The sequence below is a fragment of the Vigna angularis genome, chromosome 6 (genome assembly GCF_016808095.1).
Source record: "Vigna angularis cultivar LongXiaoDou No.4 chromosome 6, ASM1680809v1, whole genome shotgun sequence".
NCBI classification, from domain to species: Eukaryota; Viridiplantae; Streptophyta; class Magnoliopsida; order Fabales; family Fabaceae; genus Vigna; species Vigna angularis.
The window spans coordinates 33,072,369-33,088,859 of NC_068975.1; the positions used below are offsets into that span (position 1 = coordinate 33,072,369).

Here is a 16,491-nt window from a genome sequence, read left to right on the forward strand (position 1 = left end):
TACTATCTAAACTCAATTATAATTAGTCATTTGACTTAAATTTTATTTATCTAACTTCATTTATTTACCCAATCTAATTCAATCATTTGTTTAAATTTATCTTGAATTTTTTGGAATTTAATCAAATGTGAATTTTTTATTCAAATCTCCCAGATAGCTTAATAATAAATAAAATGTGTCCTACGATTAAGAAACAAATAAAGAATGTACAAAATATAAGGCATAGAATATAGGAGTTTAGGCAGCTCCCATACATTCAAACAATGACCAGAATGAAAGATTCTTCTAGCTACCGTTTTAGTAAACATTCTATTACATTGGACTTGTGTAGAACATTCTGTTCTGTATCTATCTGTAGGCATTAAATTTTCATTCGATGATTCACCTGTTCATTTAAAATTATATTCTATTTTTCATTTTTTGTTTCAATTATTTGGCAGCGTGAATTAAATAGTAGGATTTGGAAAGTGTAAAAGTGGGTGGGGATGTAGTATGAGTCACATCAGATGCACATGGTATGTTTCCCCACGTTGGTTGCACAGACACCATTGTTAGCCTCTTCAAATTCGGATTATTATGTTTTCATGCATTCTTGTCTTGTCGTGTTCTGTCTTCATCTCCGACGCCACAAAGTTTCCATTTTTAATTACAGTTTCGGTTACTTCAATTCAGTTTGTTGTTTTCAAAAAAAAGTAAGAATATGAAGTTTACCATCTGAAACAAAATTAAAACAGAGTAATTTTTTTAAAAATATGATGAGGGAATTTTGAAAAAATTAAAGACATGAAACATACTTTATGCTAAAATTGTGATTTATTTTTTCCGACAAGGAGAAAGATTGAAGTGGTGCAGAGTGCAGAGAGCAGAGGGATTGCATGAAGTGTCTTATCATTTGCAGCTTTCTCTTAAGTCTTGTTTGACTTCTTCCCTACCTACACCCTACTCATGTGAAAGCAAGAGGCATGCTAGACACCATTTTTAGGTTAAGCTTATATCTTTTTGTTTTATTACACTAGTTACAACATATATACATTTAGGAAATTATATCTTTAAGAAACTTTCTGCTTAATTTCTATGTGTGTCATTTGTTCAAGACTATTGATTTTTTGTGGATCTGTTTATCTTTATATCTTAATATATGTATATTAAAAAGTGCACTAAATGTAGTTTATGTTTGAGCTCTAGACTATTTAATTATATGTAAGAAAAGATTGTATGTAATATTATGAAAAAGTTTTAGATTTTATCGAAGGATAGTACTGTGATTGAATTGAGATGTAAAAATAGATATTTTTTTAGTATAATTATTAAATGGTTGGACCTTTTGGTTATATAACAAGTTCAAATGTGATATTGTGTCAGATTTTATCTCATCTCCTTAATTTTTTTTTCTACAATTATTTTTTCTCTAATTTTTGTTTATAGTATTCAATTTACTTTTTTAATTAAATTTCATTTTTGTGTTAGATTAATTTAATTCAGTGTTTTTTATATTTATATAAACGGTTCTACATATTTATTACCTTGATAATATTTTTAATTTCTCTTTTTTGTGTTATTGGTATATCATATACTTGTTTTAAAGCTACGTGTGAATGTTAGTGTGAAATATCAGTGTATTGTATTCAATTCAATTTATATATTTAAAATTGAGTCAATTAAATAATTTTTTTTTAAAAAAATAATATTTATTTTCAAAATAAAACTAAATTAGTAATTAAATCTAATTAAAACTTATATATACATATTATATTAATTTTTTAAAATTTATATATCAATAATTTGATCTAAATATTAAAATTAATTTTATTTCTTAATTAACATTTAAAGAAAGTCCTATTTTAAACTTATAATTGTTTTTTTTTATTTAGGAAACCTTTTCTAAGGAAGGTTATATGCTAAAATGATGTTCATTTATTTCAAAGGAGATGTTTACTGTTTGCATAAGTTGGTTTCATATGAGAGTTTATGGCAATGTTGATTTATTTCGTAAATAACAATAGCAGAAACAAAAGAAAACCCCTATTTTCATATTTTACGCAGTAATTCAAGCTCATAAACATTTTCATATATCTTTATATATATAAATAAATTATTTATGTTATTTAAATTATTTGTAATACGATTGTGGGATTACCACAATTTCTTTTTACAATAGCTATAAGTTCTTTCCTCTCTTCTATTGTAATGATAGATAAGAATATAATGTATGAACTAATATTTGTAATCTTTCATTTGTTTGTACGACTAAGGGGACAACAGTATAATTTCATATAATAGTTAGTTTTGCTTCAGGAAAACAGATCAAATTTGACACGTTTTGTTAAAAGAAAAAGTAGGAATGTCAACATTGGTTGACACACATTCAAGACAAACTGTCTTTAAATCTTAATAATATCAGCAATATTTGTTTATAAATTATATTTGTTAAACTAGATTTAAATAAATTTAAACTATTCTTTTCATTACAATCACTGAAAAATACACTGTTTTAAAATCAATTAATATGAAATAATATTTAACAGGTAATTAATCCATGTAATACATGTTTAATACCGTAAAGTACTCGTTTTAATCTTGTGTGAAGATAAATTATCAGAGACAACAAATTCTACAAGACCTATAACAGTAATAATACCCAAATGACACATATAAAGAAAGGAAATAAAAATTCTGTAATTATTATGTAATAGAAAGAGATGGAAAAGAAAAATAGAAGCTGATGATTTAAAAATAATGGGCATCATATATGATTACTCAGATAGACAAATGATTGCCGACCATGTGAAGGATGCCTTGTCTCTTTCTGATAAAAGAAAAAAAATAAAATATTTTTTCTAAACGTAACTGCAGATATGGTGTTAAAAAATGAACAGAGAATCATAGAAAGGATGACAGCAGCAGGAAATCTGAAGACAAAAATTTAAAGCCTATTCGTTGTTAACACCAGTATAGCAGGACAATGCATTGACATCAGTTGAATATGGTTCAGGAAGTTTCTTCTATTTAGCGAATATTCTTGCTTGCTTCGATGGAAAATGGTATGTTAGCATTACTCAAAACAAAGACACTACATGATGATGAGAAAGAGAAAACTGAAGGAGGGCAGCTATGTACAAGGCCCGCATGGGATATATGTATATCTAAGGATTGGGACCTTTATACTCATGGTTAGAAGAGAATTTGACATGACATGTGAGTAATGCTGTAACAGTGGGGATAGGTGTCAATATTATAGGAATATTGTTTATGCAATGAAGTAGTTGGCATTTGTTGGAACAGTTATGATAACAAGCAATAATACTTTTTTAAGACTGATATCAAACAATGGTGGCGTGATGTATGTATTCTCAAACCAAAGGTATGGATTGCAACTCTATCACTTTTATATTTCCCCATTTTCTAAGGTCAGACATCTAAACTCGAAACTGTTCAACTGTCTCATTTGTTTAACAATCCGTATGAAAATGTTAAGCTGAAACTAGACCTACATAGCCGCCAAGCAAAGCCAAAATAGATGATATAAGATAAGCACCTAATACAATATTTGGTTCTCTGAACCCACGTAATTGGAGGCGGTAATGAAAGGGAGGAATCCTCAAAAGGCGCCAACCTGCTCCCCGGAAGCTCTTAGTTATCTTCAAGTACAATAACTGTTATATAAAAAAAAAACATAGATATTAAAATAAGAACTTTTACTTGTGAAATAACGAATGATACCAGCTAGCAATGTCTTAATCCAAAATAAAGTATTCAATTATAAAATTACGGTTAGCAATGGAATAAAGCAATCAGACGGTAAAAGATAGAAAAGAACGAAACAGGATACTACATAAGTAAAGCTAGCAGGTATCATGGCATTTTACGTATCAAATATCCCGTAACTGTTATGTAGAAAAGTAAGTGAAAATAATAGTTCCCTCCCATATGGTATGGAGAAAATGTAATAATTAATAGTTGAGCTCACTAGCTTGTAAACCATGCCCAAAAGGAAAAAAATAAGCAATTTTTTAAACTATGATCTGTACAATCAAAAGATAATCCATAGTATTAAATGACATTTTATTAACAGAAAATAGTTGAGTTAAATCATATGCAATTCGACAGAAAAAACAATTTAAATGTGAACTTCTATACCTGAGATATAGAAAACAACCGAAATAGTAAATTTAGAAATTTCTAATGGCCCTTCGCACCCTAAAGTTAATTAATATGTTTTCTTCCTTCTCACACGCCTTTTACCAATAACCCATGTAAATTGGAGACGTACGACAATAAATAAATTTGAACTCCATGTGGTAACATATCCACTTTACTGTGGATGCTGAAATACCCACTGCCATCCATCTTAATTGTGGTAATCTCCTAGCATGGTAAGCGTCACATGTACCGGAAATGATGGGCATAATTCTTTGGAAAAGAACAACAGGAATGCTTTGAGCAAATTAATGAGCGTGTTTTACTCAGAAAAAGAAGAAGAAAAATTTAAACTAACCACTAATATAAGGAAGCATTTCAAGCATGAGACAGACCTGGATGATAACTGATAATGACTCAACAACGAAAATTCCGGAAGAAATGAGTAGCGGGAAGAACATTCCAGTACATGAAGCCATTGCAGCTAACCCACCACCAAGAGCCAAAGATCCTGTGTGACCCATAAATATCGACGCTTTGTATCTGTTGTGTAGAAGAAATCCAACACATGATCCAGCCATTGAAGCCCCAAATATCGCAAGATCTGGTTTGGCATGTTCACAAAAAGAAAAAGAAAAGATATATATATCAAGCAAGTCTATTTTATAAGGAAATAATTCTACATAGTACTAAAATGACCATTTTTTGTATCATCGTACAAATAGCAAAGTTGCTACGCCAACATCATTAAGTCTTAAGAGAACTAACTGACTGAGACTTTCCTTTCTGACCAGTGTCGCAGGAACTTGTACGGGAAATAATGAGTATTAATAACAGAAGGAAGATCAAGATCTTTAATTGACAATTGAAGACACCTAAAGAGAACTGAGATTTGCCCTTCTGATCAGTGAAAGCCGGAACGGGTACCATGATGTTAAAAATAACAAAAATGAACAAGATATAGATCGTGATAGTTACTGTACTATGTAGAAAAAAATTTACTCGTGAATTGGCCATGAAGGACATTATTGTCAATAGAAAGATGAAGATGAAGTATGGAGTAACTGCGGCCGAAATAAGTCAAATAAGGATACGGCTCCTCAAAAGTTTTCAAAAGACTTGCAATCTTATGGTGAACAACTTTTTAACCAAATTTTACTTAAACATTTAATATAAAAATGTATTATTTTAGGGAATGAAATTCACACAGTTTACAAAAGAACTGTTGGGGATGCTGGTCTATGAATTAAGATTTAAAATGCATTATGTATCCTTGTTATAATTTTATTTTTTTATTAAAGTTATGTTGCAATTAATACTAGGACTATGTGTAGAAACAATACTATAATTATTGGGATTTGCTTCCTAAGAATGATTCAATTAGCCCTCTTCCTACAATAACCAGCAGACTCATGTACTTATAGGTCCAGTGGCCTCATTATTAATATATGAAAAAAACATTATTCCTTCTAAATTTGAGAGTTCATATATTTAAACATGACTCCGTAGGGGTTGATTCAAACATGCCAAAACAAAACAAGAGATTTACATATAGTTTTTGTTGATTTGGAAAAAGGTTTTAATCAAGTGCTAAGGAAAGTATTGAAAAAAACTATGGAAGAGAAAGGCGTTCGCAATGCTAACTTCCAGGTAAAAGACATGCATGATCGGGGTAACTACAAATATTAGAACAGTAGGCGGAAAGGCGAAGGATGACTCTACAAAATGGAATCAGGGATAGGATTGCAACCCTAAGCTTCGAGTCCTTACTAGTTTAATCTACACGCTTTGATATGCTTACCAAAGACACGAAAAATATGTTATAGTTTTAGTTGAAGAATCAAGGAAAGCAATTAAGCTTTGAAAACACTGATATTGGACTATAAAGAGACGAGAAAAATGTGGAAGTAGCAAATGAGAATGGAAAGATGAATATTTGACTACAAAAGAAAGGACAAGATATAAAATGATTATAGACATAGCTAATTAAGGAAAAAATAATAATAACGGTTATAGTAGTTTGAATGGACATATAGGTCACTGGAAAGAATTGTGAAAAGGAGAAAAGGAGACCAAGACAGACATCGGCGAAAGTTGTTAAAAAAGATCTCATGGTAAATAATATCCTTGAAGACCCGGTCACTGAACCAAGGGCATCATATGATCCTCATAACCTACTTCACCTACTGAAATAGGTCTTTGCTATTGTTGTTGCTGTAATGTATAAAGATATTTTCAAAGTCCACATTGATTAACAAACACGCTACTAACCAGAACATACTGGAAGAACAGCTATTGACATTCCGGTAAACGCCAGTGCAGCAGTACCTCCTGCTAATCCGTCAATAGCATCTGCTAATTTAACACCATGTCCCATGGAAACAAAACTAAATGATGTCAAGAGTTGGTAACATCTTCCCAAGTACACGAGGCCCAATGGCAGAGGAACCAGCATCTTCCTGCATGTAAGTGAAGGAAATGAGAAGGAGGAAGACTGTAATTTGTTACCAGCCAATAAATCAGATAAACAAACAAACTTAAAGTCTCACTGATGAGCATCGTCATTGGCAATTTGCAGTTTATACAACGTACACATATTATCACGAGACTTCAAATTTTTAGTTTTCCAAGAGTGTTTTTAAGACCCTTTTGTAGTTAATGTCAAGCAAGGATGAACCTGTGTATAAATGGGCATGCATCCAAAAAAGATCTTGTACACAGTTCCTTAGATCTGCCCCGCCATAAAATCGATTTTTCTCATCCCTCTCCCTCTTTTAAAATTTTAAAGAAGGCTACCTCTACAAATTTTTTAGTTCCAGCTCTAATGAGAAGTAGCATTTTCCAAACAACCAATGACTTGCCCGTAGTCCAACAATAAACAGAAAACAAAAAAATCACGAAGCTTCGACATGATAAAAGACGTTCCATTCTCTCTTTTGGGTATCTCTGCTAAGCAAATTATCTTAATCAGTATCATGAAAAAAGTTCAAAATACAAATACATTATAAATAAGTATATTAGTACCAAACAAAATAAACAAATTCATTTGATTTAACTAATAAAAATTAGTTGGTGAATGTAAAATAATAAACAAACAACATAACTAAAGTATTATTATATAAATAACATTTGTATGTAATTACAATTTTACATATTTTTAAAAAATACTTAAATTCTAATAATACTTTTTAGTGCCTTATTTATTTTTTAAAGATTGTATATTTTTTATTAGAAAAATTCATTTTATTTAATCCAATTGATCTAATGAGTACAAGTCAATTTTTATTTATTTATTTTCAGATATTTAAATTATTTTTTTCTCAAATTAAACTTGGGTTACATTATGTTTCCTTTTTGTGTAATTTTACAGTAAGATTGTCACATTTGATTTCAACTTAAACATTTCAGATAATATTAAATTTTGCTTATGTAATTTTACAATAACCAAAAAAATTCACATGTTTAATTAGTTTTTAACACAAGCACAAACGGGGCAAGAAATCATGTTTTCAACTGTTTGTGAAATGCATTTTATGAGAACAGATATGTGAGTTACCATCAGAAAAATGCTGATCAGAATAGTTACAAGAAAGTATACATGCCATAGGGTGAAGATATACTGGTGATGTCCAACCAAAATGAAAACCACGTTCCAACGGCTACCTGTGTGGCATAGAAATGCAGATTTAATAAGAAATAGCATAGTTGTAATATGTTTGAACAAAAACCCTGTTTTAGTTCTAATCTTTCATTTTCAATTTAGTCCCTAACATCATTTTTTCAAAATCTGGTATCTAGTCATAATGCAGATTTTGATTGCAAAAGAACAAAACTGAGGCATATATATACTACTGAGGAATTTGATTGCTGAAATTGATCTGTGAGCACTAAATGATGAGAAAAATATCATTCAACGACCAATTGGGTTTTGTTTCGTGGGGGAGGGGGGGCTCCAAAGAAATGTTTCTAATATAAATATAAACCAGTCAGTCACCTGCAAAAGAACTTCTGTCAATACAGGCAAAACTCTCCGATGATTGGTGAGGCTTAATATATCACTAAGTAAACCGACTGCAGCAAATGCAATAGTTGCGCCAGCTGCCCCAGAAACTTCTGTTGACGAGGAACTAGCAAAGACATGAGCTACAATTATACCAATAGGTACAAAAAGCAAACCACCCAGTGTTGGTGTAAGCTTTTTCGTTCGATGGCTAGCAGGCCCTTGTTGCTTGATTACATGGATAAATTTAAAAAGACGAAATATTGGGATGCCCACATAGCCAGCAAAAGAAACCAAAAAGGCTGATATGAGAAATGGACGGGTTAAGTAAAAAGGTGATAAGGGAAGCCTAACAATTCTCCACGCACACCAATCCACATACAACAGCAGTAATGTCAAGACAATTATAAGCCCCATAGTGATGAAAATTCCTAGTTTGGTCCTGCAAACACATTAAAACCTGAACTGGGTTACCATAGCACCACACAAATGAAAGGATAATTGTAAAGATTTAAGCAATAGATAACAGGAAAGGCTATCAAGCATTAAGTTGCTAACTATACTTAAATGCATTTCTTATGATAATGAGTCTAAAAAACACAAAGAGACATCACTATGCTATTGAACAATATCTTTCACCTTCAAACCATTCGTCTTCAACCTACACAACATGCTTGTGACTGTGTATACCGAAAAAGCTTGAGTTTTCTCTGCCTGCCTTAATCTATTTTTTAAAAATTGAAAATTTTGTTGACTGTGGTGTTCCTTTCATGTCCCTCCAAATGGAAGTGTTGGTTAGGTGTTGGAGCCATATCCAAGCTGTGTCCTCAACATGTCAAAACCCAAAAAGAAAAAAAAATCCTGACACTATTATTATATCGTCTGACATGTCTAGTCTGAATGTCAATGACTCAATATCCAACATGAGTTGGACATCTGGACACCGCTTCAACATGCAGTGTCAGTGCTACAATTCATGCCTAATTTCTAGAAACCATGTCATGCTATAGAAATATATTTTCAATATATGAAATATTAAGATTGACAAGTAAGGGTATCCAAATAAACCAATTAAATAAGTTTCTACATACCTAGGCTTCTTCTGTCCCCTCCCAAGGGTTGCAAACCTATGAGCAGCCACTGTTACAGCATCATCATTTGATGCAGAAACAGAAGGCAAATCAATGTCATTCACCGGAGTGAGAAAAACTTCACCATCATAGTCTTCCCCGTCACTGGAGGAGAACACATACGCAGAACTTTCATCAGCAGCATTCCAATCATCAAACATTGGTATGTCAAACGAATCCTGCAAAAGATAATAAATGTCATGAAACTGAATCAGCCTAGTAATCACAATAATTGGCAAAAAAATTGACCTGCTAAAACCTCAAAGGGGGCTCGTATGTTAAATTCCAGATATAAACCCTTCTAACTGTATGCATATAAGAAAATACACACATTATATCACATCAGTTTCACAGCAATCACTAGTGAAAGAATCAAGAGCACTTGTTTGTCGAAAGACAGAATTCAGGTGCAATTCTTTAGGTGCTTTTAGTCTTTTGGTACTATCAGAATTATAATTTAACCTTCAAGATTAGCTTGATAATGACGTGCGTTAAGCACCTAAGCATCAAAAGCACCATATTCTCAACATCGACAAATTTAGCAATTATTATCCGTGCAAATGTTTCATTAGATTATCAAGCTATTGTCTCTCACTCAAAATTACAGCTAAGAGACAATAGTTTCAAACTGTCAGAAAATCAAGCACCTCGGCTGAGTATATTATTAAGAATTGTAAGAGTAGCGCAATGGTAAAAATATAGAAAAAGAAAACAAAATTGAAAATGATCGGAAGTAATAATCTCTCAAACTCAAAATTAGAGAGTAAGAAACTACGGTTTCAGACTTTCAGAAGAACAAGAACCTGACTGATAATAAAATTACGAATGGTAAGAGTAAAGCAACGGTAAAAAATATAGAAAAAGAAAACAAAATTGAAAATGATCGGAAGTAATAATCTCTCAAACTCAAAATTAGAGACTAAGAAACTACGGTTTCAGACTTTCAGAAGAACAAGAACCCTGACTGATAATAAAATTACGAATGGTAAGAGTAAAGCAACGGTAAAACAACAGAAAAATAAAACAAAACTGAAACTGAACGAAGTGATCATCTCATCTCTCAAACTAAAGATGACAGACCACGGTATCAGACTTTCTGAACGGCGCGCACCTCAGCTTAGCATATTATCAGGTCTGAGAATACTATTAAGTGTTGTGAGAGTAAAACCACAGTAAAACTACAGGAATAAAATAGAATTGATTTTTGGAGAAGCGAAAACGAACATCGTCGAAGGCTCTCGTGGGAACGACATTACGCAGAGCGCCGCATTCATACTGCTGAATGATCAAGGGATGTAACTGCATAGTAGGAATTGAACGATAAAGAAATTAATTAAATCAAACTATTCAGACAATCGAATTTCGAAAACGCTGAAATAGAGAAAAAAGTACCTGGAGAGTGGCGCAACCGAAAAGGGAGCGGGAAGAACATGCAAGGGAAGTGGTTGGAGGAAGAGATTGGTGTTTGTTGCGAGAGAGATGGAGAGGGATAGAGAGATGTAGGTGGTTGAAAATTCGAGAGTGAGAAGGCATGGATGCGATGCGAGAGAGAGCACGTTGAAGAGGAAGCAGATCTGAAGGAAATGTTCATCGAAATGTTAGCGATGGACGCAAGCATATTCCATGTTAGGGATGGGAAAGAAGCCTTTTATATAAGCAGGCAGGGAAAGTGTCAAATGGCGGTACTTTGAAATCATCGCGTCGCCGAAACCGTTTGATAGGGTCACTTCTGTTTTCTTTACTGTACATGAAAACGAAGTAAGCGTTTGAGAGAAAATATAGAAACAGGGAGAGATAGTCTTATAAAAAAATGTTATATTAAAGAGAAAAATTATTATTATTATATTATTATTATTATTATTTAATACTATTGTTAATATGACAAGTTCACATTGTTACAACAGTATGGTAAGATATTATGCTTAATCTTATTAATATTTTTTAGAATCTAATAATGTTAAGGAGATTTCAAGAAAAAAAAAATCTCTTTTATTTTAATTCAATCACTCTTCCTTCTAGTAATGTTTAAACTTATTAAACGGAAAGATGTGCCTTTCGATTTATGTCATTTATGTTACATTAAAACAATATAAATTTAAAAATATTTAATAGTTACTTTTAAGTAAATGAATTAAACAGTTATTTTTTAAATTATACGATTATGCATTTTATTAAATAAAAGATTATCTAATTAAAAAATAACACAAATATAATTATAAAAATTATGATGTAGATGATAGATAATAAAATGATATTAAAAAGGAGGGAGCAAGTCTTAACGTGGACTTTGTGGATGGTGGGAGTGGTTAATGCGCAGGAAGAAAGGGAAAGGGAAATAGAGTTAATTGATTAATCAATTAAGATATATTTGTGTAAGATTTTGTTAGGGAGGTGCTATTTTGACACCCACCGAATAAAAAATACTTTCACTTCACAACTCAATATAATACTATTTTAAACATATTTATTCTATTTTTTAATCTAAAATTGTAAACACATTATTATATTATTATTATGGGTTATAAAGTGAAAGTTAGAAAAAAATGGAGTGTCGCAAAATATTTTTCATTTTGTTATTTAGTGTGAGTTTTTATTTCACATGTATGTTCAAAACAAAACTAGTAAAGAAGGAACAACGGAGATAAGGAAATTAGAAAAAAATTTTAGTGTTAAGTTAGATAGTAAAATGAAAAAAAAAATATTATAACTTTGAAAAGAGGTCACACCAATAAAAAAATATTTATTTTTTCTATTTTCAAATAAAATATTTTTTCTTTTATTTCTTGCCTTGAACTAAATAATTTAGAATTTGTAACATCTCACAAATATAGCTTAAAACTATATAATAGAGTTAACATATAACAATATTATAGGACAGTTAGAAAATAAACAAAATGAGTTATAAATGCTCTAAAAGATTGAAATATTTAATACCTTACATTAAAACAGGTTCTAAGACAAAGTCTTATATTAAACCGAAAAGTTCCAAAATTTCAAGCTTAAATCGAATGGTTATACTGGATAATACTATCTTTTCTGACGAACGGTTCATACAAAAGATCGTAATCCTACTGACCGAGCAGTCCTAAATTAAACTACCAGGTCCTTGTCTTCCAATGCTTCTTCCAGCGAACACTCTTCAGCCTCTGCTCACATCCACAGGATGATCATTGCAAGATAGAAGACGACCGAACGGGAAACATAAGACAAGACAGAAAATGTAGGGTAAGCTAGTGTAATTTAATTAATCATAACATTATAGACAATCATATTAAATCAAGCATTTAAACAATCATCATCCAGTATTTCAGGCAAAAACCGAATATATCATGCAAAGACCGACCACTTGACTTGACCATCCAGATTGTATGAATGTGTAGCTTGAGGTCGTTCTTGCACCCGGGTTGGTGTAATAACTGGAAAACCATCAGCTGTCACCCAAGGTTAGTCGGTTATACCTCACCCAGATCCCCTCTGGACTAGGACCTCCTGTCATTCTCACCACATGACTTACCCATCTCTACTTGAGAACTGGTAATCATTAGAATTTTAGGATGAACGCCGTGAATTTCACTATCGATATTCATACTTTACCAATTCAATAACCATTCACCGAGACATTCCTCCTTAGAATTCTCTTCCATACCAACTTGAAATAATACCAACATACTTCCTCATCCATAATATATTTAAGTAAAATTAAACAGAACAGTAAAACAATCACCAACATTGAGTACAACTGAACGGAAAATCCTAAAAACATACTATGAACAAGACCGAACGGGATAATGTTCCCTATAGGTGAACATGACCGGACGATCATTTAGAAAAATGTGATATTCAACCATGAGCCGAACGTCTTTGAAGCTGAACACCATTACAATAGGATTCTAAGGCTAAAATAGAACATTAAAGACTTAGGCCGAATACTATTGGCTTAGTCCAAACTCTATTGATATAAGATATAAGAACAAGACTGAGTATTAAGGATAGACCTAGAGCTGGTTACGGACCGAACATTACCAAGACAGTATATAACCGAGCGGTCAATAACAGTTAAAGCCTATGATAGACCGAACGTTGTTTACAATCAAATGTTATGTCTAGACCAACTGTTATATTCACTTGAATATCAACATAAGACCGATCGGTAGTTAACTAAGGATCCACAAAAGCAGAACTTAGTTAAGACCGAACACTCTGACCTTGTACAAAATGTATAAGTAGACCCGATCATTGAAGTTACTGAACCCAAATTATAAACTAAGTACAATTATAATACTGGGAGCTTAACTGAAATGAATACTTTTATCTAGGCTAACTTATGAGTGGAAAAATAGAAAACTATACTTAGACCGAGCACTATATTCCTTTATACCAAATATATAACCGATCGGTCATTAACTAAAACTCTACCAAAGAAGAATTCAGTTAAGACCGAGCATACTGGGAAGAAATCGAGCGTCACGAATGACTCTCGACGACAAGTAAAATACTGCAAAATACTGCAGATTTATGATCACACCTTATTCCTACCCAGTTCATGCCATTCATCAATCATCAACCCATACAGACAAAGATACAGTAACACCAATATTTCATATTCATCAAATAGTCAAACAAAGTATCATTCCACATACAACCATTCAGAACAGAGAATCATAATTAAATTATACAAGCTTTCCTTACCTTTTTAACAGACCAACTATTTGATCAACAGAAGAAATATGTCCACCAAACACCAACTTTTCTAAAATGCCTAAAACCCTCCAAATAATAAGGACAGATCAATTAAAAGACCAAAATATGATCAGGATTTGTGAAGATGAAGTTGATGAACACATGCAACCAGAACTTTTGGCTTGCATGTGCCCGAAACCAGTTTTCTTAGAAAGATAAGGAACTTACCAGCTCAGGATCACAAATCAATAGGTGCAAAGTGAAGTCCTTGACACCAGGAATACTCAGGCGTTGCCTGATTCATGATTGGAAGAAGAAAGGATAACAGTTTTGTAGAGAAAAGAAGAAGAAATTTAGAGAGAAGCTAGAGAGAAGGAGGAGAAAATGAGATTTTTAAAAAGTTGGAGAAGAAACGGGGCATGCAAAAAGTGGAGCGTGATTTGAAATTTTTCTTTAAATACCATCGTCAAAACCGAACGGTCCACTCTGCTACTCACACCCGTCTTCCACTTTCTGAAATTTCAAATTCCCTGCACCCACACCTGGCTGGGTTCTGACAGAATTTCATTTCAATTTTACGTATTCTTCTTACTATTTTTTTTGCTTGTTTTCTTACATTTTTCTCCTTTTTTTTTCTACCGAGCAAAAGTTAAATCAAACATACCTTGTGATTTCACCGGTGGCCACAAAACGTGCTTGGGATGAAAACCTTAAAAGAGTAGTAAGTCAAAGTATACGGTCTCTGTCTTTCGCTGGAGTTAGGCTTTTCAATGTGATTTAAGTTGGAATGAGATTCGGCCTTGAACGTCTTTGATCGATATAGCTGCCTAACACATGTTCCGTCACAGAAAATATCTTTCCAATTTTCTTATAAATTATTGGTTCATCCTGGGTTTGCTTTCAATCCGTTAGTTGCTCATACTGGTTGTGGCTAAAAGCTATGAAGTAGAGTCGAAGTACATACGGTTATTAATATTTTTATAGAATTAATTTTAATTGTTATACATACTTAAAGTCTGTATGTAAACTCTTGATAGTCATAATAATTTTATCAACTATGTAACCGGGTTAACTATAGTTTTCCATCGTAATTCTAGACTTTTGGAAACCTCAGGAGCCACCGTCCATGCTCTATTTTTTATTAAGTTTAACAAATTTGACTTCCACAGGTTTATGTTAGTTTTGGAAACCACAAGACACAACTTATTCAGCTGCGTTTTTTTTATCCGAGTCCCATTTTAAACGAAAAGAAAAAGGAAAGAAAAATTACTAGCTAAACATACAAAAATAGATGATAGCCCTTTATTCGGCACAAAAAACAGAGTTGTGATGGCAAATAAATTGATCAATAAAAATTTGGAAGTTAAAATAATAAGAACTTATACTTTTAACATAATCTTCGAAATTTAGTGTGATAAACAATTTCTCTTTAGTGTGTTTCTAAGAGTAGAAAATAATTTTTAAAACTAGAATTCAAATAGAGGCGTAATCACGAGCTTTTGTTTTCTGTTGAAGAGTTTGGAAGGCGGTAAAAAGACTTAAATCCGGTTCTGGTTTGATTTGGAGTGGGTGAAAAAGGGAAGAAAAGGAGGGAAAAAGTACCAAAAAGTGAAGTTAATTGAATGTAGAAAAAATTAGTGAAAATAAATGAAAAACTTGTATGTGTATGTATATGTCAGTATAATGAATTGAAGAATGTATACTTAACAAACTTAGAAATTATAATTTTTTTTGTAAAAATAATCATCATTCATATATAAAGCCAATGTAATATGGGGAATGAGTAATTTGAAATCGTAAAAATGCAAATTTAGATGCATGAACATAAAGTGGTGTAACTGTATAACTGATGAGGATTTTGTTATGCTAAAAAAACACCACCAATAATCAATTATATACGTTAATATAATGTCCCTCGAAGGGGTGAGAAGTAAAAAAAGCTCAAACTCTCCTCAATTTCTTTTCTTTTCTTCACCTTGAACAAGTCTTCCCTTGTTCTATTCTTCTCACCCCTGCCACTCAAGCATCTACTTCCAAATGGAAATAATGCAATACCGTTCTGCACTCCCTTTTCTTCTACAATATGGCTGGCTATTTATTCAAAGACATTGCTTGAGAGAATAAGAACGACAAAACTGCTACAGCATGTTCAAATTTCCCAAATATGGAAAATATGACACCTCAATATTGGGATTTTGATGCTGCAAATAAAACCTAAAGACCGGATTTTCGGAAAGGCATTGAGGTTAAATTTGAAGTTGATATATTTATAAGATCATTATTATGAAAGTTAATAATTGTATCATCTACAAAAAGTAGGTGGTTAAAATACAATAAAATGTGGTTAAAATATATAAAACTATATAATGTAACTGCACTCTCTCCCATTCAGTTTTTATTTCAGAAAGTAATTGTTCAAATTGTTGTATTGAAAAAATAAAATAAATGTGAAGACGATTAACTAACAAAAATAATGTAATTTTGCAGCTAGTCCCACTGTTTCAACAACTGGCAATGACCAATTATAATGTCCAAACAAGAAAA

The 16,491-nt window shown here is 32.0% G+C and overlaps 1 protein-coding gene across 2 annotated transcripts; it reads right to left on the reverse strand.

Moving 5' to 3' along the window:
- Positions 1-3,364: 3,364 nt before the first annotated feature.
- Positions 3,365-11,019, reverse strand: LOC108343457 (phospho-N-acetylmuramoyl-pentapeptide-transferase homolog). Of its 2 annotated transcripts, XM_017581762.2 has the most exons (8): positions 10,660-11,019; positions 10,492-10,566; positions 9,229-9,446; positions 8,132-8,579; positions 7,736-7,800; positions 6,409-6,596; positions 4,533-4,741; positions 3,365-3,653 (listed from the first exon to the last, which is right to left on the reverse strand). In XM_017581762.2, exons 1-8 carry the CDS (start codon positions 10,798-10,800, stop codon positions 3,471-3,473), a joined length of 1,527 nt encoding a protein of 508 aa, XP_017437251.1. In that variant the 5' UTR covers positions 10,801-11,019; the 3' UTR covers positions 3,365-3,470. The 2 variants fall into 2 exon arrangements, with proteins under 2 accessions (XP_017437251.1, XP_052734948.1); XM_052878988.1 differs by lacking the exons at positions 10,492-10,566; positions 10,660-11,019 and adding an exon at positions 9,517-10,456.
- Positions 11,020-16,491: the final 5,472 nt, after the last annotated feature.